The sequence below is a fragment of the Bombyx mori genome, chromosome 15 (genome assembly GCF_030269925.1).
Source record: "Bombyx mori chromosome 15, ASM3026992v2".
In the NCBI taxonomy this organism is placed as follows: Eukaryota; Metazoa; Arthropoda; class Insecta; order Lepidoptera; family Bombycidae; genus Bombyx; species Bombyx mori.
In genome coordinates this window covers 17677379-17703351 of record NC_085121.1, presented here as the reverse complement: position 1 = coordinate 17703351, position 25973 = coordinate 17677379, and the positions used below count along the sequence as shown (strand labels likewise).

Sequence of the window (25973 nt, the reverse complement as noted above, 5' to 3'; positions counted from 1 at the left end):
GGTGAGCCTGAGGCCTTTTCAGTTTCACCGGGACAGGTTTGCATATGTGTGTGAATTCGATAAATCATTACTATTTCATTATGATATATGGTCATACTGTGGATTCCCAATGACAATACAAGCTTAAAACTAAATCTATTGTTGTTTCTTCGCATGCAGAGAATCTTATGATCTGTTATTCAATGGAACGGGAAGATCTATGCTAATTAGTAATATCCTACCGTACATTGCGTGCGTTAATGGCAAAAGAAAATTGTAGAGCGGTCAAAACAATTTGTCTGTGCTTATAAATGCGCTAAAACGAGTACCTACTTCATATTTATCGTTATATTATATATTTCTTCTGTGCATGTGTTTATCACTGAACTCTTCGTAAACGGCTTGACCGATTTGAATGTGATTTTTTTGTATGCGTTTGGGTGGCACCCTGGATGGCTTAGACTAACAAATCCGCTTGGCAGATGGCACTGCAGTCGGTATCTGTGTTATTATCTTTCCTAGAAATAACTTATATAGCAAAACAACGTTTGCCGGGCCACCTAGTTTATTCTGTTTGAAAGAATTGAAAAAAAAGAGCCATCAAAACCATCAAATTATCAGCATCATACTAAAATGTAAAATTACCTTCTACCGTACCTGATGACAGTTTACCAAGTAAAATTATCTTGGGACCGAACTTGACTTTAAGTTAACTCTAAGTTATAATTAAGTTATCGACGTGTGCCTGCCTTAACGGCCTCATCGGAAAGTTGCCGAGATGTTTAACCGTTGCTGAAAATTGATGTTTGAACTTTCAAGTTACGCGCTAAGTAATTCAAGTGATATTTCTTTGAATTTACGTGTTCTATAGGGTGTGAAGGAATAGCTATTGAAAACCAAGATAGACGGTGTCGGTGAATAGCAAAAACTGAATAATATCTTAGCGTGAGCGTGCGCTAGCTGGCTATCTTCGTTTTTAATTTCAAATTTACTTTTTGATTTCATTGTTTTTTTTTGTTTTTTTTTATTGCATGGATAGGTGCACGAGCTCGCAGCTTACTTGGTGTTAAGTAGTTACTGAAACCCATAAATATCTACAACATAAATGCCGCCATCCACCTTGAGATATGAGTTCTAAAGTCTCAGTATAGTTACACCGGTTGCCCCACCCTTCAAACTGAATTATTAAATATAATAATTAAATAATCAATTAGCGAAATTATAAATAATATTTTCTTTAGAATTAGCAGATCGCAGGCCAAATTAAAACTATTTACACGGCTTAAACTTGCGCTTACTTTTTTCATTCTATTGTGTCTGACTTTTCGTACATTTTTAACTTAGGCCTAGAATAGTCCCCATTCAATGTTTTCTGCCCTCAGCTCTTAAAACCCGAGCAATGACTACATAAACGTAGATCTAATTAGGATCTGGGTGCCTACCTCTGCAGACTTACAATAACTTCTTTGTTACATAATATAATACAGTCTTTTTTTTTTCCTGCCTAGGCTGATAGCCTTGAGAGGCTATTTCAGCTTCACCCTAACGTTTGTAGGTGAGCTCACGGGGCTCAACCGGAGAGTTGTTAACACTGACCCTAGCAAGAGCAGTGCTTCGCAGAATCTACCACCGGATCGGAAACGCGACCCACTGAGAAGATCCGGCGAGAACCTCAGTGGGCTGTGTCTATGGGTTAGTTCGCTCGTCGAGCCCTTCGTCGCAAGCGACGGGTTCGACGAGGACGGTGACCGGATACAGAGTCACAATTAGCGCTAGTTTATATATTAGAACATAAATTCTCAACACTATCTATACACAATCTATCTATACTATAGGTATATATAAAAATTAATTGCTGTTCGTTAGTCTCGCTAAAACTCGAGAAGGGCTGGACCGATTTGGCTAATTTTGATCTTAAATTTTATTTGTGGAAGTCCAGAGAAGGTTTAAAAGGTAGATAAATATGAAAATGCTTGGAATTAAATAAAAATAACAATTTTGTTTTTCCTTTAATTTGTCCTCCGTCGGACGGATTCCTTTTGTTTGTTTTATGTTTATTTTATACAAAAGTTTAGGTCTTTTATTTATCGATTGAGACACTACGAAGTCTGCCGGGTCAGCTAGTTTTTCATAAAATATTGTCACAACAAGTAGCTTTTCAGTAACAAGTCTTTTTTATGTTGATCCAACAAACGTTACAAGTTTACGTAAATAAAGATTAACAGGCCACTTAAAATAACAACAGCCCAACTTTCAATGACCCATAAAATCTGAACGCTACCTAGACTTATCAAAACAAACGAATTATTGACAAAGGTCAATGATGTCTAAAAGGTTTTCTTTAAAGTTTGGTTTCAATGATCAATTCAAATTCTCATTAATGATAGTTTAAAAGAATTAAAAGACGAGAAAAATGCAGACAGATTAAATTGGATTGAAAGCGACTATTCTGTGAGTGTAAATGTGATGGATATAGTTGAACCGTGAAAAGGTCTAAGTGGCAGACTTTGGGTACTTAATCGTCATAAAAATGAATATATAACCAATGTAATAATTACCATCAGTACAGTTCGTAAGTTAGAGATTACCAAAGTTCACAAAAAGTTAAATCAATTTTTCTACTTTCATCGTTATCTGTACATTAATACGCGGAGCTAAAACTTTATACACCTTTTTACAAAAATTGCGCAGACGGAGAAGTATGAAATTTTCCACATTTATAGAGAATTAGTGTAAAATGCTGGGTTTTTTTAATTATGTATAAATAGAAAGAGTGTATTCTTTATTGTACACCAAAAGAAAAACAATGCGAAACATTGAATACAAAAAAAGTAAAATTGATGGTTTTTTTTATGGTCCGTGTAGGCAGACGAGTGTACGGGCCACCTGGTGGTGAGTGGTTACCGTCGCCCATGGACTTCAGCAATACCTGGGACAGAGCCAAGGCGCTGCCTACCGTTAAAAATAATATAGAGTAGTGCAAAATGCTGTCTTTTTTAAATTATGTATAAATAAGAGAGTGTATTCTTTATTGTACACCAAAAAAAAGAACAATGCGAAACTTTAAATACAAAAAAAGTACAATGGGTGGTCTTATCGCTAAGAACGATTTCTTCCAGACAACCATCAGGTGGACAAGAATCATCTGGACACGAATTACACGCGGTGTGCCTATCGATTTAAATATATATACATACATACACATACACACAAGTAGCATACATATATACGTTTCCATAATACACAATGTAATGTAATAATGATTTTGTTTCTTTACACATTAATAAGAATAAGCAATACAAGCAATAATAACAATACATTAAATAAATAAAAAACATTGCATACACTACCATGTATTTGCCACACCACATGTATTTATACTCTTTGGTGTATTGTTTATCAGTCTGTGGTCAATTGAGAATATAATAATATTGTTTGTCTATAGTATAGCCTTGGCGAAATCTCTGATAATAGAACAATGATTATAATAAAAATGCGACAATAGAACTATAATAATGTTCAAACTTATAATTTAAATTAATAACGGTCGAATTTCGATCACTGGACTACCACTAGCTTATTGAAAAATCTCTCGTAACTACGAAACTCTGGCTTACAACAAAAACAAGCCGACTCCATAGTATCCGAAACAAATTGATACCAAAAACGCCTGCGAGCAATATTAAATGTTGTTACTTTTGTGTTTAAAGTAAACACAAACAGAACTGAAAGCTAATATCTAAAGGTCGACAAAGTTTATTGAGGATCATGTTTGTGATGTGCTAGAACAAACGGTCATGAGGTCGTTAATGGTTGAGATAGCCCTGAAGGCATGCGGCACGATTTCGATTTCGGCTGAAATGGGGATATCGAATCTCAAACATGCTAAAAGGTCAATAATAAAAACCGTCATCACGTAGACTATACTTTAGACACTGTATAGCCATCATACTAAGACTATACATAGATAATAAAAATCTTACGTTACGGACGTTTTTTTTCCGGTTAGTGTACCCCTCCGCATCGTCACTTAAGGAACTTCGTTCCAAAAAAAAAATATTGATATTATTTCTTTTTTCGAAAAGCATTTTCGACCTTTATCTATAGAAGAGAATTAAGAAACCACGGACACATTTTCGAACCGGCTTCGTTTTATTAAAAGATGCGGGTGCCGCGATAAGTCCTTTTGGCTCGCTACCAAACGTTTGTCTACTATGTTACGGGTTAGGCGCAAACATCGTCCTATCCATAAAACGACGAGCCTTAGTGTGAGTCGGAGCGATAAAGTTGTTATGTGTGAGACTTTGGAAACGTGCGGCGACGTGTTGTACAACAAGATGGAAAACATTGCACATCGTACTAATGGGGCTTTATTAACAAAATATGCATTTAAATTTGTTTCAGTGTATTTTTAAATTCTAGACCTTCTTGATGGAGAATAAAGATTCACCGATCAGCCATTTTCAAATGTAACGTAAAAAAATTATGTGTACTGTCGGGAATTAAACTTGCCCCTGAATAAAATAAAGATGTGGTAGGGTCAGAAGACCGATATGATTAAATTAAAATTAATTAAATCTCGTGTTGGACATCTGCAAAACAGACAGTAGCTGAAAAATATGTTCAAGGTATTAAAGGTGATGAATAAAATGAAGGTGAAGAATAAAAGGCTTGAAATAATATGGAGTATTTTTGGCCGACGATGCGATTTAATTTATTATCCACAATGATGATCGATGTCGAAATGAAGTGGTATTGTTAAATTGAGACTAGTACAAGACCATATCTATGAGTGTTTATTCCTCCCTATCCGAAGTATTTCGAGCCCCGGAATTTTTATATTAAAATCATTAAAAAATTCATGAAACTCGCCTTCAGGCACAGCTAAAGAGGTGAGCAGGAAATGGACGCAGGCAGCCCCGGTGCCATGTCCCATTAGAGTGACGTTAGTAGGATCTCCACCAAAAACCGCCACGTTTTCCTTGATCCAGTGCAAGGCGGCAATTTGGTCCATGAGACCATAGTTGGCTGGCGACCGAGGGTAGTCATCGGATCTAGGGTTGAGGAATCCTGTGAAAAAGAAAGAAAATTAATTGAACATTATTTTATCCACAATCTCATAGAGACTAGTCTATTTTTATGTAGGGATATTGATTTCTTCCTGACATCCTGTCTATTTGTATCCGCTGATTGTGCCGGAATTCAGATCCTAATATTTTTCTACGTACAATCAGAGCACACACAATTACTACACAAAGAGCTTTGTGTAGTAAAAATCAAACTTGCAAATTTTAAGCGCCTTTAACTTTTCCACAACCAATAAAATAATATCAATGTTTAGATAAAAGAGAAACAAGTGATCTCAAGCCATGACAGTTAAAATAAACAAGCCGACCAGCTTAAGAATATCCACAATCTCTACTCTATCTCACATCTGCAGTGTGATCTGACCTACTAATATATAAATCTACAGAGGTTTTTCCGGAGGTTCCGTTATAACTAGTAAACCATGCATCCGATTGACTTGAAACTTGGTATCCATGTAGAAAATACATGTACTTAGTGAATAGGCTAATATTTATATGGGTGTTGGACTCCCTACACCAGTTGCGGGGGCGTTAATGATGAGAATCATTGTGGGGGTGAGAAATATAATAATAATGTTAATTTTAAATGCCCAGCGACACGGACGGGTACAGCTAGTCATTTATAAAATTGACAACATTAGGCCACAAACGCGTAGTTATTACTATGTTTAGTTAGATAAAATAGATTAGGCAGCCCTTTGACTGTGCCCATAGTATTACTCTCATCCATAAGCGACCGTGACTGCTCAGAAATGACTCGGATTCTCGTCTGCCTACAGAAGCTATAAAAAAAACTATTTCATATTCTTAAAGATTTTTAATCTGAAGGACGCACCTTGCTTTTACTTATACGTTGCTTATTTTCTTTCCATTTCAAAGTAGATCGACAAAAGCTATTCTAAGAGATACAGAAATTTATAATAATAAATTAAAAAAAACTTATATATTTAACTTATACCTGTAATATCTTAAGCAACAAAACTCCGAGTCAAACTGTAATGTAGTTAGCATATTAATACTGAGAGTGATAATCAGTTGATTCTTTTTTTGTTTCGGAGAAATTGAACTCATAGACAACTTTAAATTACCACTTAAAATCAGGTGAGCCTCAAGGACTACTGCCCAAGCCTAATAGAAAAAGGTTCTAGTCATTCCATTTACGCTATTTCTATGAAATGACTACCTTTGATTAATTCAAAGAATTCTCTTTGTCTTTTTGCTTTTAATATTTATAATTCCAGAAAAATATTCATTGTTTCGTTAGTAGCTAAGAAAGCTAAGAAAATATTATTATATTCTTTGTACATTAATTAAAATGTTATATTCTGTTTGGCTATTTACAAACAAGACGATGAAAAAAATATTTTAATTAACACGATCAAAGAAAGTTTGTCACTTCTTTCCTTAAAAACGTGCCGCTTTATTGTTTCTGAAAGTTAAGTTTATTATATTTTGATTTCACAATGTTCGTGCTTTAAGGATTTTTCGGAAAAAAAACCTTGTTGTTTATTCCACGTTTTGATTACATGCCCGATACTCTCCTAAAGCTTTAGAAGATTATTTCTCGACAGAAATGGAAAATGGTGAGCACGCCTTAGGACCTGAAGTTAAGAATTAGGAAGGTAGGGTGAAAGTAGACGATGCTACATCTTCTATAAATATGTAATATCTAGTTTCAGTACCTTGAGAAGGCATGGATTGGGCATGCAATTTATAGTTAATGTTCTTTGACTTACATAGTCACTTAAAATTAATGATGTGTATCTTAGGATCCACGTAGGACAGAATACCGAAACTAAATACTTAGTCTTACATGTTAAAAACAGAGACTGATGTTTATCTAGCTCATTTATGAATAATAAGAAATTTTTGTATATTTATCTGAAGGTACTGGTATTGATGATGAAGTTTCTGTCACAGTACCATCGTCCAACATGTATGGACAAATAATTGTCATTCTAGAACATTCAGATGTTCAACTTAATTTTCGGGTAAGGCTGTAACGTCCTAAAATCAGTAAGCTAATATCGCTATATCTACATCAGTTAACCTAATTGAACTGAGCGCACCTTTGCCATAAATAGCTTAAATTAATCCTCCTCGAGACGACATTGTGTACAACGAATCGACATTCCGTTAACAAGATATAACGGTGAAGTAACAGTTAAATTAGCATAATAGTATCGGGTAACGATATTATAATTTGGAGCTATGCGAATGATACGTTGAATTTTCGAAGGGACCTTGTTATTTGTGAATAAAAATGGAATTTCTTAGAATAGGGCTTGGGTTATATTCAATTATTTGTTTGTAACTGGCAGTATAACATTCACGGTGATGGTTTTAGTTTTTCGATCATTTCGTAAAACACGAAAGGCCATTATAAATAATGCTTACGAAAACAATAATTTAACATGGTCGTTGATAAAATTTAGGGTACATTTCAAATTATAAGAATGACAAAGATAAATTAAATAATATTGAAACAGAATAATGGGTAAAAAATGGCCCAATTCGTTCGGGGAACTGATACGTTATAAATACCCTTTTGACATGGGTCGGAGGATTCGATCCTGGAGTAACTTTGTATTTCAATTTTTTTCTTGTAAATTCTTAATTACAGAACAATATGATTCCAGATGTACACTGTACAATTAAAAGTTCGACAAAGAAAATCTTTGAAGTCTCTTTGTTTAGATGTAATCAGCTACATTTTGTCTTGCTCGGATATTTGTAGAAATTTACACAAAATTTCAATTTATTAGCTTTTATAGGCAGAAGAACTTGCCGCCTACGAACATCAATGTTAGTTCTCACCCTTTCCCCCTGTCATTAAGTTAAACCCCCAAATTTCATTGAAATAACGACTATTCTATTCAAACAATATCTCGTTATGTTCCTCGGCAGAAATTGGCTTCTCGGTGGACCCGTGCGAATAGATAACACGCCATACGGCCAATGCCCGAGACAAATTAAAGTTATAAGGTAAGGACTGCGCGTATATTATATTGAGGAGGATATTGATTGAATAGGCAAATAAATTAGTTATTATCTATACAAGATCCATTGGCTATTTTATTTTTAGGGCGTTCACAGGGTGGAAATGATGGTTTAGGTGAAAACTGGACTATTATTAAGGAGTAACGGTTCAAGGTCTCAAACAAAAAAAGGATTTTAAATACCCAATAGTTGAGTTACAGGGTCATATTTTACGAATTATAATTTATATACGTTGTCGATAAAATTAAATACTTTTCATATTGTGGAGGTCGGTAACCTATTTCTACGAAAATAATAGTAATCATTATTGTTCCGTAAAATTTGCCTACAAAATCATTTGTAAGTATTTTTAAATAAACTTTTTGTTGGTTTTATCTTCGCTCTGTAGTTACAAATATATTATATGGAAATAAACCAAACATTTTATTACTTATAAGTGACGAAAACATAATTTCTCCATTCCCGTTTATACTCACTTTGCATTACCTCTAATAAGAGGTATACTTGGTACTCAAAAGATCATACCTAAGCATAACAATAATTGTTATCGTCATCATATTATCAGCCTGTTCACTGTCTACTGCTGAACATAGACCTCTCATAACAATAATAATGATTTAAATACGCATTTAATAATGCTGAGAAACGAATGGCATTGTAATGTCTCCTAACAGATTAAATACGTAATATGAATATTCAATGATGAATTTCTGGAAAACTCCGGAGGAATGTCGCTAGCTTAGGCTTTCCTTTAATTTCCGATCTTATTTGGGTTTGAATTTCTTTAATAAGTTCACTGTATTGAAATGATAAAAAGGTCAAGTTATCGCTCTCAAGTAGAAATGGATTACTATGATGGTAGCTTATGTACCCCAGTGGATTTGGCCTCAACGATAAGACATTCGCACTGCAATCCCGCAGGCTTGTCCCGATTTTCCTAAGAAGCGAATTACCTGAAATCATTTTACGAACAACTTCTCTTCTGCAGCTCTAGTATCCACTTAATACCATGTAGGCCCTAACTTCGTGTACTTTTAGTAGAGAAAAAAACTGTCATTTCATTTTGCCAAAAGACAAACATTTTCGGTTTCTCTTTAAAATACCATAGATTTTAACACTAACTGCATTCTAACTCCAAGTCTTCAAAGGTTGAGGGTTTAGAAATACTTCAAATTGTCGTTTCCTACACAAACAAAGGTTCGGGCCGCGGTAGAGTGAAAATTCGAAAACTATGCGTCAAAGCCCTTTTTGTTCCCTTGTCATCCGCAGCGTGGATGCAGGAAGTATGTCAACTTCGTTTTCGTTACTATAAAAGATCTATTTCCGGAAATTAGCTGTTTTTTTTTGGTAAAAAAATATATGAGAAAACTATTCAGCCTGTTAAAAAACCTATTGCTCAGCATATTCTGAGCCCGGTCGGGTTTTTATCACCTTCCTCACAATTTCTGCCACGTGACATTTGTGTGTTCTAGTAATTTAAGTATTAATAGTAGGCGGCTAATCTTACATCAAATGTGACTTCAATTTTGTTTTTCGAGTCCATAAATATTCGGTTAAAATAGTTATTGTTTCATCATGGAAGCTAATCGTAAAAAGCAGTATAGGCGTACTTCTCAAAAAAAATGGTTCTTTGCCTGTAATAATTAAAAAAAAAAACATTTTTTTAATTGCTTGCAATGCTGAAGAGTTACGAGCTTTATATGGAACTGCCAAGGTAATAGGGGTCACCCGCTAAACGACTAACCGTAATCTCGTCCGAACATTTTTTTAATACTCAGCTGGATAGACGAACTCACGGCCCACCTGGTGTTAAGTAATTACCACAGCCTATACACATCAACAAGACCAATTCCGCGACCCACCTTGAGACCGAGGGGCAATGCTAACTTCACCGGACGTGTCCTTGAGACATGTGCTATGCACGAGAAATTGCAGTTTTAAATCGAAATGCATCATGCTTTGTGGCAGAAATAGGCAGGGTGGTACTACCTATCCGTACAGGCTTCCAAGATGCCCGAACACCAATAATTCTAATACTTTATGCTGGCTTCATTTTTACCATACGACGTTATCCCTTCATTGTGGAAGACATTGAACATGTATTAAGTACGTATTTCGTTGGAATAATTGGTATCTGTCTGCCGGATCCCAGCACCGGTTACATCGCTCGATACGAATACATCCGGCGTCTTATTCTTTAGGCCATCATGACTTCCGAAGACAGAACCCAGGTTGCGTAGGAGAGGTTACCATGCCCAAAAGTGCAGCCTGATACGCGACTCCCTCTCGACGACTTAGGGCATTTACCGTGTGAAGCAACCGTGGTTGATGAGCATATATGTTAAACGGAAGTTGAGACGGCGATTGAAGAAAGATCAGGCGCCCTACTCCAAAGATACCGGCGAAACCAGGCCTCCAGCATAGACCGTCGAGATTGGAGCCAACACCCTTGAACTTCGCCCTAAGTAGCATTTTATTCAATTATTACGAACGCCATTAAATCATGAAGGCATTGATTTATGTTATCGGTATGCGAAGCTAATGAGAAATCACTCCTCGAATCAATTGTCAAAAGGTCAAAGGAACACACAGAAATATGAAAAAGTAATTTGGAACCCAAAAGAAAGAACTAACAAAGTAATTTAGTTTTATTATAACATGAATTCTAAAGCCTTTTAAATTTAAATAGAATGGCAAAGCGAAATATAACTGATTAAAGGTACAATTTTCAAGTTGTCAAATTTTTTCGTAAACTAATTTTATTAAAGTTCTTGAGCTTCAATTAGAGTTTTTCTATTTAAAGTAGCAGAGGTCACTTTTTATGTATCTTGAATACTTTTTATATACGGGTATACATGGTGGGTGATATCTTCTGTGCAATCTTCATTTATCTTCTTACTTGTTACTACTCAAATTAGATATTGAAGATCGTTAAAGCCATTTACTGCTTGTAAACGCCCGGTAACAGTTAAATGTCATTGGACGCATGAGGTCATTAACATGACCTCGTCTGGGATTTAGCATCTTTTCTTTCGTTTGCGAATATTTTTTAATGTAAATAATAATATTATGTACTTCCTAAAACCATGTTGCCTTGTAACTTGATGTTAATTTACATTTAAATATCAATGATATACTATGTATCCGCTTTGACTTCAAAACGGTTCCCTTATAACCAGTTAGGCGTTTATGACCTAATGAGCAAGATGCCCGGTATACTCATTTTTAGTGATGCGACTATTCCGGGACTCAAGTCCTATGATTGGTACATAGTTTTTACGCACATGTAGGTATATTTAAATGTATTAATGAATGTTCTGTATAAGAGAACAAAATCGTGAAACAAAAATGTATGTAACTACATAGTTATATACTTCATAATATGTGTTGTCATTTGTAAATGAGCGTCAAATTCTGGACAAGCGTTACGCGAAACACTAGCCACGAATTGATAGCACTTTACTGACATTATTTTCATGGTTTTGCTCACTTTAGTTTACAAAAATTGAAATTATGTACAATTCCCGTGATATCTTGTTTATGACTTCGTAAAACTAACGCGAGAATCTACGGAGTGATTGGCTAAAACTATAAAAAATACTAGGACTGGACTTGATTTTTATCTGATTTCTTCAGTGTAATAGCTAAGTCGCTATTGTTCGTGATTTATTTAATACAAACGGCTCGATCCGGCTCCGCTCGGGTCTTTAACAAAAATTTCAAAGATATTTGACGTTGTTTTATTTTTTTAAATAAAAGAACACTTATTACGGCATAACTATAATAGTTAGACATTCCCAACACTTTTTTGTAATTAATAATGTGTTCTACAAAGTCGTAATACATTATTTTGACCTCTGACCTGAGGGATGATACAGACATTGAGCGGGAGCGGAGAGCGCTGTCTGTAAGAGCTAATATGATTGCCCGCAGGTTCGCTCGATGTTCGCGGGATGTCAAAATCACTCTATTTAGAGCGTTTTGTACGTCCTTCTATACGTGCAGCCTGTGGGTCAAAAACAGTACAGCGCCTTACGCGTCCAATACAACAATGCGTTCAGGGTGTTGTTGGGGCTGCCTCGGTTCTGTAGCGCGTCGGGAATGTTCGCCGAGGCACGAGTCGACTGTTTCTTTACGACCATGCGGAAAAGATGCACATCCCTGATTGGCCGGGTCCGGGTCAGCCCTAACAGCATCCTGAAGGCATTAACAGACCGTTATGACTGTCGGTACTTGAACCATTGTACCATGGTTCACTTGCGGACTAAATAATATTAGTAATAATAATGGTTGGTTCGAAGTAGGTATCAGTGGAATGGAATATTTGAAATGTATTCCACTGATAGCTACTTTTAATAAATGTATATTTTTTATTTGATTGGTTTTGCTAATTTTAAGTATATTTCAATGATACTATGTACACATATGGACTTATTGTTGTCTGAAATAAAATAAATCATTCATCATTCATTCATTATTTTATTCTGTCATCAATCGTTTTCGCACCAAACTATAGCTTACTAAATGTTTGAATTAACTTTTGGACTAATTCAGTAGGGATTTTATAGATTGTTTGAAAACGCCTTTTTTATTTATTGCCTTCAAAATTAGACTAGTATACCCCCAGCCTGAGGGCTTGCCGTCACCTATTAACATTGTCAAGGGCTCAATTAAAGTGGAACAAAATACCGTGGAGGACAATCCATTCCTGAACCGAATGATGCGGGACAAAAACCATATTTGTACGCAAAGTGGATGAGTACTTTTTTTTAGGAATGAAGTGAATCCATTCCATTTTCACCAGGACAGGTCGGCGAGCATGGGCTCTGCCAGGAGGCTCAATGGCAGCTACTTCAGGAATGAATCTACTATCGGATCAGTATCGCAATCCGCTGATAAGATCCGGCGAGAAACTCAGCGGGATGATATATGGGTCAGGCTGCACGTCAAATCTTTGCCGAGTTCAACGAGTACGGTTACCAGGGTCTTTAAGCCTGCTTCTAGTGCTAGTTATGCCTAATAATAGTGGATCGGAGGTATCCGTAGGGACGGATGAGTACTGTTGTTCTGAGAAGTTGCAATGAACTCTACTCTAGTGGGACGTGAAGCACTCACCAAGGATTAATTGGTATGAAAAGCTAAGATTATCAAAGTTGCTCTGAAGTGCTAGAGGTTCTAAGCCGACTTATCGTTCGATTACTGTTACCAGATCAGATCTGATCAAACTACCTTTCTTAATACAATATAGTATATAGAGTAAAACGGAACAAGCAATATTAACACATATTCTTTGATGTATAAGATTCTAATTCAAGTTCCATTATAAGGTAATAGGACAAAATTGAATGATCGTCGATTCATGAATATTCCGATAGCCGTAACGAGTACATCCCTTAGAATTAATCCTTAATTTCGAATTGTTACAAAGTTCAGCGAACGTTTTAATATATTTTATGATAAATTTTGCTTAAAGTAATTCCAACGATTCGTCAGGATGCCGGTTACGTTTTAATGCAATTTCGTTTCAAAATTTAACTCGAGATAAATTGGTTTTGTTGATCAACTCCTTTCTAATATTGTTAGACTTTTAGATATTTCTGAAAAGAACAAGTTCCTAACTAAACTTATTTAATCTAAAATAAGTTGAAGAACTGTGGCGTAATTTGCTTAATTTTATTATTAGTTCGAAGAAAAATTTATGCGGATCGCATTGTGATGAGGGCTGCGACCTTATGTCCCAAAGTGGCAGGCGATAGTCAGATGTGGCTGTAACTGTCACAAAAAGAAATAATTCAGCGGAAAACCTGAATCACTCTTTTTTTATGGCTTAGATGGGTTGACGAGCTCACAACCCACCTGGTGTTAAGTGGTCATTGGAGCCCATAGACAACTACAACGTAAATACGCCACCCGCCTTGAGATATAAGTTCTAAGGTCTCAGAATAGTTACAACGGCTGCCCCACCATTCCAACTGTACATTTCAAGAGAATCTTGCATAATATCATTAAATAAATATTATGTATTGTGTAGTCATAAATTCCGTACCACAACTGTCGGTCTACCGAGCAAAAAGTCCCGTTCGGCGGACCATCTTCCGTTTGTCATTCTTCAAATTTTACAATGGGGAATGGGCAGCTCTTCCGTTGTTGCGAATTAAAAAGAAAAAGCGATCATTGTAGTTTTAAAATCGTATGTTCATTTTGCTCGAAATAGACTGAATACCAATTTAAATGGGTTCCTCTACGCCCTATCCAAACGCAACGTCTTGCGTAATTCAAATTATTGTTCGCACCCTCTCTTTTAACACCTTAAGCTTAGAATTTATTAAAGAAATTTATATGAAGATTTATAAACCGGTCTTTATTTAATCCCGTTGAATTTCCAAACCACTGATCCGATAAGTCGCTGGTTTTGTAGCGTTTTCAATTCATTCCAACGCTTTCGGTTTAACCTCAATAGAATCTAGATCAAGCCTTGAAATACGAGAAATGGGCTCGTCGCGACCTGAGGAACAATTGCTGTCTTAAATTTGATAGTGATTCGGAAAATGTCTTGACGACAGTTACAAGAAAAAGAAAATGAAAATAGAATTTAATTATAAATTCCAAACTAACAATCCATTTGGTTTTTTCTGAAATTGTGAACATACGTCCTTTGGAGGTATAAGGGAAAATTTTCGACGGAGCGGGTGAAATTTCTCAGTAGTACCAACGACCCGAATGTTATTGTTCAGAGCTTGTATGTATGCAAAACTTACCTTGAAAATGTGATATATGATAGCTAGTTCCAAACGTACCAACATCTTGCCTAGTTCTTCTAGGTATTTCTTTATACAAGGGTAGCCGGTTTGTAATACAATTCAGACTTCGTTATTATATCTCAAAATGGGAGACAGCAATCATATTATTGTCAAAGTTAGTCCTTTCCTCCTTTAGGAGTGAAGAGGAATTGACAAATTGGTCTAAGCGGTTGTTTGTGACAATGATTAGATAATTATCTGTAATTGCAAGGCGCCAAATAATTGAAAGAAATGGCCAACAGACCAACCAAATTACCTGACTAGCGTCATAGATAAGATTTAAGTTGTGACGAAACGGAGCAGTGTGATAAATCATACCATAGATATCACAATATTGCCTTAAATGCTTTCGTAAGTGATGATGACATTTTCAGTCACGTTTTCAGTAATATTGAAAAGTCTTCTGAGCTGAAAAAATATACGCCAGAAAATCAAGTACAGGTGTGATTCATTCGAAGTAAAAAAACTTACCCAAAATCCCAAGTCTGTAGTTAATTGTGACCACAACTAGTCCCGCGTGAGAAGCCAACACTGTCCCATCGTAGGGGTTTCCAGAACTCCACTCGTAACTCTCCCCGTGGACGAAGACCAACACTGGATATCGGGCTACAGCATCTCGTACACCTGCTGAAGAAGACAGGGTTTTAGTTTTGCAACGTGATGCTTTTAAGCTATAATAGTATTTTGGGTACAGATAAAAAGCCTGGCACTAGTCAATAACTGGACCTCGGTAACTTTGAAAGGGAAAGGCAGGAAAGCTGTATGAAATTACATCTCCAATTCGTCAAAGTATAAAGCACAGTTAAAGTTCATCAGTCCAAGAATTGTTGATTACTGTCAGTAAACTTTCGACCGTAATCATTAATAACTTTAGATTTAAATTCATTTTATTTATTACACTGTCTATTTTGTTTTGTTCTTAACAATTTATCTCGAGAAGGTGAGGGAGAAACACTTTATTTAAATATTTTATAGTCTAGTGACGTTACGAACAAAAAAGAAGGCAATACTGTAAGATATACATATTGTAACTGTAAAGAAATATAAACTATCACTACTTAACTAGCCTTAATACTTTTGGATTTGATGACATTGGATAAATTGTTAATGTCTATTTTGTAGAAACAAAATTAAATTAAAAAGCTTTGAAGAATCAAAAAAAATGTATGGGTAGAGACGCTATTTTGGCCTTTAACTTTATTTGTTCTGTTAATTAAGCTAATCTAAAGCTAGCTGCGCTTCTACAATGTTAAAGTCTGAAAAATACCAGGGGTACATTTTTCAGCTTTATGATATTTTCTCCCCTGATTCTCCTGAAAAACATGGGGGTAGTAAATTGAGACATAAATACGATATTTTTATTTAGTACCCGTGAACTAGGATTTACTTTGTAAAAATCAAACATACATAAAAGGAAACTTTACCGAAGTGCCTTCAAAGCAAAAGTAGGGCTAACTAGGTTACTTTCAGCAAATTCACGCATTCGCCCCTTAGCACAGGGATGTCTACTATGTATAAAATAAAATCATAATTAAATCATTTTACATATGAACCGAAGAGTTAATGATCTAATCGACGGAGTGGTAGCGGCTCCATTAGTAATTATGGTTATAATGGCAGCGGTATAGGTAAAAGGAATCTTAAATTTTAGTCTAAAAAAAAACTTGATTACCTAAGAGGAATCACTTATGAATCAATGCTCATGATAGGTCAACTTGTGGGTATCTGCTAGTTTGTACTAATAAAGGTTGAAGGTATATAATATAAAAGGTGTCTGTCTGAAAACGTGCCGACTCTTAGGCCGTGTAAGGGAAATTTGTTCCGGAGCAGATAGTGTAACAATAAAAGGAGATATAGGGATTTCCTAAAAAAATATCTAGGTCACTTTCCTTGAATATATCCGGTACCCTATTGATTATAAGCAATCTAAGCAGTTTTACCTTCGGATTTTTAGAGACGATACCACTATTTCAAGTAGGGCCAAGCATTTGGTCTGAAGCGCATTAGTCATTGACTAGACGCGAAGTCTATCTTTGCCCTGTTGTAAAGTCTAACATTTCAAAAGCTATAATAATATATCAAATAGCAAAATTGACTTCCTCAAAATAAATAATAAACTTATCAACTAAAAGAAGAAGGTTCCAACCCTTAACTCTATAGTTTCCTCCAACATCAGTATTGAACCATGGAAGTTTTACTCTATTTTTAGTTATATTTTAGTTTTTATACTATATGAATCAATTTGTTGATGTTCCTTCAGGTCCAATGAAAAGTACTTAAAGAAATATTTATTGTTTAAGAGCAAGCGAGATCCCACGAGGCCTCCACGTAGAGGTAGAAGCTCTAAAAAGCTCTGCGTAAAGTGCCACCCCTACAGTGACCACTAACTCACAGTACAGTTTGTTCCCTCTTTTATTATTTCCAATACGGTCATAAAAATAACGTATAGGTATTACTTCTCCCGAATAACCTTATGTTACTGCGCTTAGAAGCTGTATAGTCACTGCGTTATTACTATTTGTAACGCTATCTATTGCCAGTTGTGTGAATTCAATGAGGCTATTTGAGGGTCAGTTACTTGTATTTGATATTGGACTTTACCTGAACCTTGTACGACAACCTGTTTGTATTTTTACTCTTTAGCTACATGATATTCAAAAGCTAAGTACTGTTATTAGTTATCAAAGCCTTTTTGTTATAGGAGGCATTACTGATGGAAACAATTTTAAGCAACTTTAATCCACACAGCACGCAGTGTAGAGCACAATTCATGGCATAGAATATCTTTATGAAATCTAGTCAACATTTTTTGGAATCCCATAATCTTCCTACATATAAATCTCGTTCCATGAAAAAAAGGTTCCGACAAAACATACATTTTTACTATGTCATTGGAGAGACTTGATAAAAACGGTGAAACTTTGACAATCACATTGAAATTCAAAGTCGAAAAGAGAATGGTTGTCTATCGCGTTCGGCCGAGTTTGCGAGATATCTACCCCACTTCGAATAGGGATGGGAAAAATTGAACGAGCTCCCCGAGTCAAGCAGATCGTAGATTTATTTTTCAAATGTCGTACTTTGAGAGATAAAGCTGTTATTTAAAATAGAGAAAGTATCAATGAAAGAGCCAATATTGATTTTGTAAATAATATAACCGATGGTTTACTAAGGTTAATAGTACTCTATGGTATGATTCTGAGTCTCTGAAATTAATGCCGCCACCTTGAAATTCAAATTCTAAGTCTCAGTTTTGTTGTACTGCCACTTACTCACGCTACAAACTGAAACGCATTACTACTTCACTCAAGGCAGAAATAGGCAGAGCGGTAGTACCTACCTACCCGTGCAGGCTCAAAGGCACTCTACCGCCAATAATACGCAAATTGTAAACTTTGCGGGTTTAATACTAAATTTTTTACAATATTTTAATTATAGCTCATAAGTCGCCTTAAAGTAAAAATTTACTAAATTGGGTTGGACTCTCTATTTGTTATTTATTAGGTAAATTTGTCAACACTTCCTCCTTTCAATTATAGATTAAATATTTTTTTTTTTAAGTCAGTCGTAATATCAAAAAAATTGACTCAAATTAAGGGACTCAAGTACGCTGGCACCGCGTTACTATATAACGCCTTATTCGTCTTATCTCAGCAATGATGGATCGGAAAGAAAAGGATAAATCAAGTTTGTGTCCGACATTTTGTACGGAAGATAGGAAACTGACAATTTTGTACAAGAAGAAAAAAACGTTGTTATGAAAAATTACATTGTGCGGAAAGGACAAGAGCCTTTTTCGTTTTTATGTTAATGTTTTTATGGGTTCGATTAACACAATATCTTGTTTCAGTTATTCGTTCATTGAACTTTTCTGGATGTTATATCCTCATGAGTCATTTCTACGCATTCGGTACATAAAATAAGTAATATCGGATCTAGTATTGAACTAGTGTATGCTTGCCTCATTTGATACGAGATTAGGCTTCAATTGTGAAATAATTACATATATGTATAATTAATTGCATAAAGTGTTCGTAATTTTCGAATGCTGGATGAGCTGGTCGAATTCTTGATACTTCTTGTTCATGTTTTTTTATAGCTTAGATGGGTGGACGAGCTCACGGCCCACCTAGTGTTAAGTGGTAACCGGAGCACATAGACATCTGAAACGTAAATGCCGTCGCCCACAGTACAACGGCTGTCCCGCCCTTCAAACTGAAACCCATTACTGCTTCACGGCAGAAATAGACCTTTATCTCTATTTTTTTCCCCTACCTATTCGGAGGTAGCCTAAGTGGCTATTCTAGCTATGCCCGGATGGGCTCAACCTGAGAGAGTTTGCCAACACTAGCCCTAACAAGAGCAGTGCTTCGCAGACTCTACCAACGTAAGATATTTAGGTATTGTTTCTAAATTGAAATCGTCATGAAGGTCGATGTTCCTCACGTTTCACGATGCTTCGACGGCTAGAAACGGGATTGGATGACCTGGAGAGAGTTAATGTGTGTACGGGCCGCGTTAGTGAACACTACACATGCATATATCAAGACGGAGGTTCATGTGGTTCATTTTACTGGTGGTAGGATCTCTTGTGATTCATTTTAACTATTGCTTTGTGCAGGTTAATAAAAAGCTAATCTTTGCAGACTCTGCAGATTTTCTCACTTTTGACCCTTAGACTATGTTCATAAGAGCTTACATAACTTATGGAATGGAAGATGACTGGCTTTAAGCTAATCGCATATCTAAAAGCGTAGGTATTTAAAGTAATATTACTGGTGGTAGGACCTCTTGTGAATCCGTGTGGGTAGGTACTGCCCTGCCTATTTCTGCCGTGAATCAGTAATGCGTTTGGGTTTGAAGGGTGAGGCAGCCATTGTAACTATATTTGAGACCTTAGAACTTATATCTCAAGGTCGGTGGCGCATTTACGTCGTAGATGTCTATGGGCTCCAGTAACCACTTAACACCAGGTGGGCTGTGAGCTCGTACATCCATCTAAGCAATAAAAAAAAAAAAAAACATGTTATCTCATGATATTTACCCACCAGTCTCTGTCTCGGATATATTTAGAATTACTATTCTATTATCTTACTATTTATTTAATAAGTATGCATTACGGTAACTAAAATCGTATCTATATCGTTCTCTTGATATGTTTGAAGGAAATGACGTGAAACGAACAAAACGACTATCAGAAAGCGTAATAAACAATGGCCAGTCGTAAAGCTCAGTAAACAGGGTCCCGGGATAGTCCGCAGCTATCTTGCAAATCAGAACGTAATGAAGGCGGTGGCAGACTCACGTTTATGAGCTGTCTCTACGTGGCACAACCTCTGTTTTATGACGTATGACAAAACGCTACCGAATTTGACAAACGGTAAACTTTAGGGACGGTACAACAAAGTCATAAACTGTCGAAATGTTACTGTGAAGTATGATAATTTCAGCCGGTGTACGTGGGATTTTTTTTAAAACGGGCTCACGTATTGCTAACACTAAATGTGCTCAGAGAAAATATAGTGGTGTAAGAGCGATCTTTTTAGTAATGGACAAGCTCATGGTGCTTTGGGTTTGAAGTAGTTACCAGGACCAACCAACCATCGCCTTAAGACATGAGGTCGTAGTCTTAGCTGGAACTTATAACAGCTTTACAATCCGTCCATGAGAGACGCACAGCTACCAAGCGACGGAAATTGTGATTGTCGTCATACTTAAACACAATATCAAGACTTTATCATCAGATACTTTACGAAGTACTTACGCAAAAAAAAAAAATCTATACTAAATAACCGTTTTTTTTTTTTTTTATTCCTTAGCTGTGTGGACGAGCTCACAGCCCACTTGATGTTAAGTGGTTACTGGAGCCCATAGACATCTACAACGTAAATGCGCCACACACCTTGAGATATAGTTCTAAGGTCTCAGTATAGTCACAACGGCTGCCCCACCCTTCAAACCGAAACGCATTACTGCTTCACGGCAGAAATAGGCGGGGCGGTGGTACCTACCCCTACGGACTCACAAGAGGTCCTACCACCAGTAATTACGCAAATTATAATTTTGCGGGTTTCATTTTTATTACACGATGTTATTCCTTCACCGTGCAAGTCAATCGTGAACATTTGTTGAGTACGTATTTCATTAGAAAAATTGGTACCCGCCTGCGGGATTCGAACACCGGTGCATCGCTTCAACACGAATGCACCGGACGTCTTATCCGTTAGGCCACGACGACCACGAATTTATTTGTTTATTTTAGGTATTTTTTTAAGTTATCATTTTTTCTCATTTGAAGTCGTAAACGAGTCTTTCCAATATCAACAAAAGACAAATAAATACATCCAAACGAAATGTATATTATGTATTATATAAAAAAACATGGCGCCGAGTAAACATCAAGAAAAGTCCTTTCAAAAGTTCTGAACAATTTATTGATGTACGCACAAAAATCACAAAACATTAAGGGCTATTTTTTCCCCGCCGACCGTAGTACTAGAGCTTTCCGATAAAAAGCTCTCTTAGGAATAATAATGCTTTGTTGAGTTCTGAAATATAAAGCTGTTGAAATAAAAGCTAAGTAATATTCGTTGTATTAAGTTAAACAAATTTTTATAGAGCTTATTCGGTTGCTCAACGTGGCCTGAATTTTTATTGACTTCCAAGGTAGAGCCACGCTAAGGAACCACTCACGGATCAAATAACATGAATCAATCAAGCTCTCCCTTGTTTTTTAATACTACTAAACTTATAAATAGAATTGTTCTTAAATTTAAACTCACAAGCAAACAAAGTTTGAAAAAAAGTTTTCCTGACGATATGCATTTATTGAACTTTTTTTACAAATTACTAACTTACGGGCTATCCAGTGTTGAACGGTTAGACACATACATTAATGCGCGTATAGCATCAGCAGTGTCACATAACTTTTAACAAATATTCCACCCTTCAAATCGGAATATTTGACAGTAGAAATATGGCAGGATGGTGATGTCTAATCGGATACTCATCCCTAAAGAGGAAAAAATTAAGAAAAAAACCATGATTTCAGCAATCACTGTCATTGCTATCATATTAAACTACACTTAAAGGACGACAGTCGCCCGTTACCAAAAAAACTACAAAGGATTTTTTTTATTGATTAGATGGGTGGACGAGCTCACAGCCCACCTGGTGTTAAGTGGTAACAGGAGCCCATAGACATTTACAACGTAAATGCGCCACCTACCTTGAGATATAAGTTCTAAGGTCTCAAGTATAGTTACAACGGCTGGCCCACCCTTCAAACCGAAAAGCATTACTGCTTCACGGCAGAAATAGGCAAGGCGGTGGTACCTACCCGCGCGGACTCACAAGAGGTCCTACCACCAGTAGAAGAACGTCAGAAATAATATACTCGTAATGACAACAAAAAACATGACAATAAGCCGTAAAAGTAAATTGAATTACGTCTAGGACTCGCGAAGAAAATATGAGTAAATTCGGTATAAAAGCACTTTTTATATTCAAACTTTTCAAGTTTAAATTTAAAACAGGCCACGTGATTTTATTGTAATAAATTATGTTTTGACCCAGGAGCGGGTTGTTATTTCTTTTGTAGGCGATAAACAAGCTTAACAACCATACCTCTTTCGTTTACAGAATGCATCGGCTGAATTAAAAAACTGACGTCACGCGGAAACTACGAGCTTGAATCTCGAGAGGAAGCGGGTAGAGGAAAGGGTAGGGGGGGTCTGCGCTTTACGATTGTCGGTTCATAAAATTCGAAATAACTAAAACCAAGGAAACGGTTATGTTCAGTTTAGTACGTCAATATTGTTTACTTTAGGTTAATAGTTGGTTTCCGTTTTGGCACAGGGAGCGATCCCTTAATGCCTTTTACTAATTAGATGTGAAATGCAGCAAGAGTCCAGCTAGCCTGTGGCAAGATGTTCGGATGCGCATTGAGGGCTCAGATCAGGTGCAAGTGTAGAAGAATAACGTACTTTTGAGATGTCGACCTGATGCCTCAAGGTGAGTGGCGCCATTAATGTTGTGATACCAGCAGGCTCCGTGAGAAATACCACCAAAGAGGTAGTGACCTGCACAGCAAGGCGGGTGAACCATATCCAACCCAGGCAAAGTGGAAACACAAAGCCACCGTCGCCCGAAACATGTCTTATGGGATCCCCCTGATCGGGTCTTGGTGCTTTTAGCCTCTTCAAGCATCAACCACCGCCGTCCTTGTCGAACTCGTCAATTACGACGAAAAGTTCGACGAGCAAACTAACCCATAGACACAGCTCATACCCGATTCTGTGGACTGAGTGGTAAACAGTCGACGTTGCCCTAAGAAAGTCATTACGGATCCTCCCGATCCATTAACGGTGCTTTTAGGTACCTCAAGTACTGGTCACCGTCCTCGCCGAGCCCGTCGCTTGCTACGAAGGGCTCGATGAGTAAATTAACCCATAGACACAGCCCACTGAGTTTTTCGCCGGATCTTCTCAGTGGGTCGCGTTTCCGATCGGGTGGTAGATTCTGCGAAGCACGACTCTTGCTGTTCTCTCAGGTTGAGCCAGTGAGCTCACTTACCCGTCCGCGAGAAGGTAGAATAGCCCCACTACAAGCGAATACATACATACATAATGTGTAGGTACATATGAAATTATACAAGACGGATTACGAACCGAATTGCTCAGGAAGCCCGTTTACATTTCAACGCATGTAAATATCCATCAATAACATATCTCCATTACGCACAAACAAAGCAATAACCGTTGTGGAAAAACAGGCTGGCACAATAAGCGTTCCATTTCTATTTAACCTAATTTGTTAAACGAATATCTTATGCTCAAAACGTTAAGGCCTAGTTTTGCTTGAATATCAGAAAAGCTCTAGTAGAAAATAGCGTGTGATTGATTGCGTTGGATCGCCTTTAATGTAAAACCTATTGGATCTATTTGTGACGAATATTGTAGACGTCGTTATCATTACATTCTATACAACTCCGAGAAATGTGTCCTCGTATAGTGAAATAATTTAATTGAATATTGCTGCTAATATCTGTCGTACTTCAGATTTTAGTATTTATATTTGAGGTCTATAGTCGATATGAATCAGTGACGAGGTTTTTATTTGAATGTGCTAAAAGCTTAAATCTTAGCATACACTTAGTTTTCATGTAAGGATTTTGATTTCTTTAAATATCCTTAGAGCAGATAATTATATTGAAGGGTAGAAAGGAAATAAAGAAATATCAATGATTCAAACATAGTCCGTACCCTTGCTGAATGCTGTGAAGTACACTTTATGACTAGTTTCGAAAAGAGTCATAATTCTGAGAAGAACTTGAGATATAAAGTTGACTGGTTCTTCAAATTGAACCTTTTAATTCTTGGTGCACGCTTTGTAGTAACTATAGCAAAATAGTATCCGCAGTGCATACATCTGTTATAATTACTCGTGTGTCAAACTTTTTTTTTTACAAAAATGGGTGGACAATTTCACTGTCCACGTAGTGTTAAGTGCTTACCGGAGCCAAAAACGTAAATTTTGCCATCTGTCTTGAGAAATGAGTTCTAAGTTTCAGTTTTACAGTACAAAGACTGTCTCATCATGCCACATTGCTCTACACCAGAATCATTCTATCAATTTTCAGAATTGCCGTAGAAACTTTCAAATCAGTAGTATCAAGGTTACCTGAATATTTGTAAGGAACACGAACAACCAAACAAAGAAGGAAAATATTCAATACTATAGGTACGAAAAATTGCTCATACCATATGATTGGGATCTTATTGAAAAGGCTGACACAGAGTTGATTACAACATTAGGAGTGATTGTCAATAAGCACATGTTTTTTTTCTAATAAATGGATGAAATTTCCTAAACATTAATAATAGAAACATTCCTTTTTAATAGTCAAATTAGTAGTTAGCGTGAGGTGTATTACCTCCTCGATAACGTCGAAGACTGTACAATCACATTAATTTAGGTCAAGATTAAATCTGGGATATAGTTGTAAATAATGTTTACGACTTGCAAAAATCTATTTTTGATAGGCTGTGCAAATCTGAAACCTTTGGGAACCAATCACTATTTGAAGCTAAAGTATTTATTAAATTAAAAAAAAAAAACACTGATACGCCTAATTTGGAAACTCAAATTTTCCTTAACTACTTACCCCTAAGGATTCCCTCGAGTGTACGTTATAAATAGCACAAGCAACCCTCATCTGCAGACGGAAAGTTTACGAAAATGTTGAAGATAATTCTGTATATCCAGATCATCTCGGAATAAACAAAACCGTGCCCTTATTTCAACAGCAAGAAGAGTTCTTTTTGCGTGATGAATATTTTGAACGATTACATTAAAGTAAGGTGATAGAAAAATACAATTTTGTACAAGTAAAATTGATGAAGCTCTGTACAATTTCATTCATTCAACGACTCTATAAATGAGTGTGAAGGGTGCAGGAAAATTTGCCCCATAAACGTACAATAGTAGCATGTGAGCATGTGCATTAATTTGATTTACTCCATGATGTAAATTATAAATTTGTCACCGACTTCAACAGAAAAAACCCGTCAGTTAAATTCATTAAAAAAAGCCATTTTTTCCTTGGACATCATATTTTTTCCAGTTATTTTTATTTAAACCAAACTATTTATAAGATTTTGATGAAAAACATAATATGATCAAGGGCACCAAAATAAAATTGTATTCATTTTATAAGTCTGGTTAAATCTTATACATAATTTATAAAGTCATAGCAAATGTTATAGATAAAGTTTAAGCGAAAACCTCATCTTTTATAAACCTGATTAAAAAGTATATGGATAGTAAAATATCTTACCTAAAAGTACTGACAGCGATCAGGAACTGAAAGCGTACATAGTATTACAATAGAGTCAGGGTTATAAGCCACTCGACCTACGAGGCGATTTAAGCTACACTTAAGTACGTAGTACAAACTCATTGAGATTGGGTACAATGTAACGAGTGCTCACGGTTGTTAGACTCCTCCAAATAGAAAACTCTGCCATCGTTCAAGACATCCTCCTATACATAAATTAGGCACGTAGCATAGAACGATCTCAGCGGTATTTTTTTAATAGATCTACCT

General features: G+C 36.3%; 1 protein-coding gene across 1 annotated transcript in view; it reads right to left on the bottom strand.

Moving 5' to 3' along the window:
• LOC101739442 (neuroligin-4, X-linked) overlaps positions 1-25973 on the bottom strand; it is a 128491-nt gene that overhangs the window by 41740 nt on the left and 60778 nt on the right. Inside the window, exons 3-4 of the mRNA XM_021346840.3 lie at positions 15338-15490; positions 4852-5049 (exon numbers count right to left, since the gene is read on the bottom strand). Of these exons, the coding sequence (XP_021202515.2) occupies positions 4852-5049; positions 15338-15490 (351 nt within the window). The remainder of the gene's footprint in view (positions 1-4851; positions 5050-15337; positions 15491-25973) is intronic.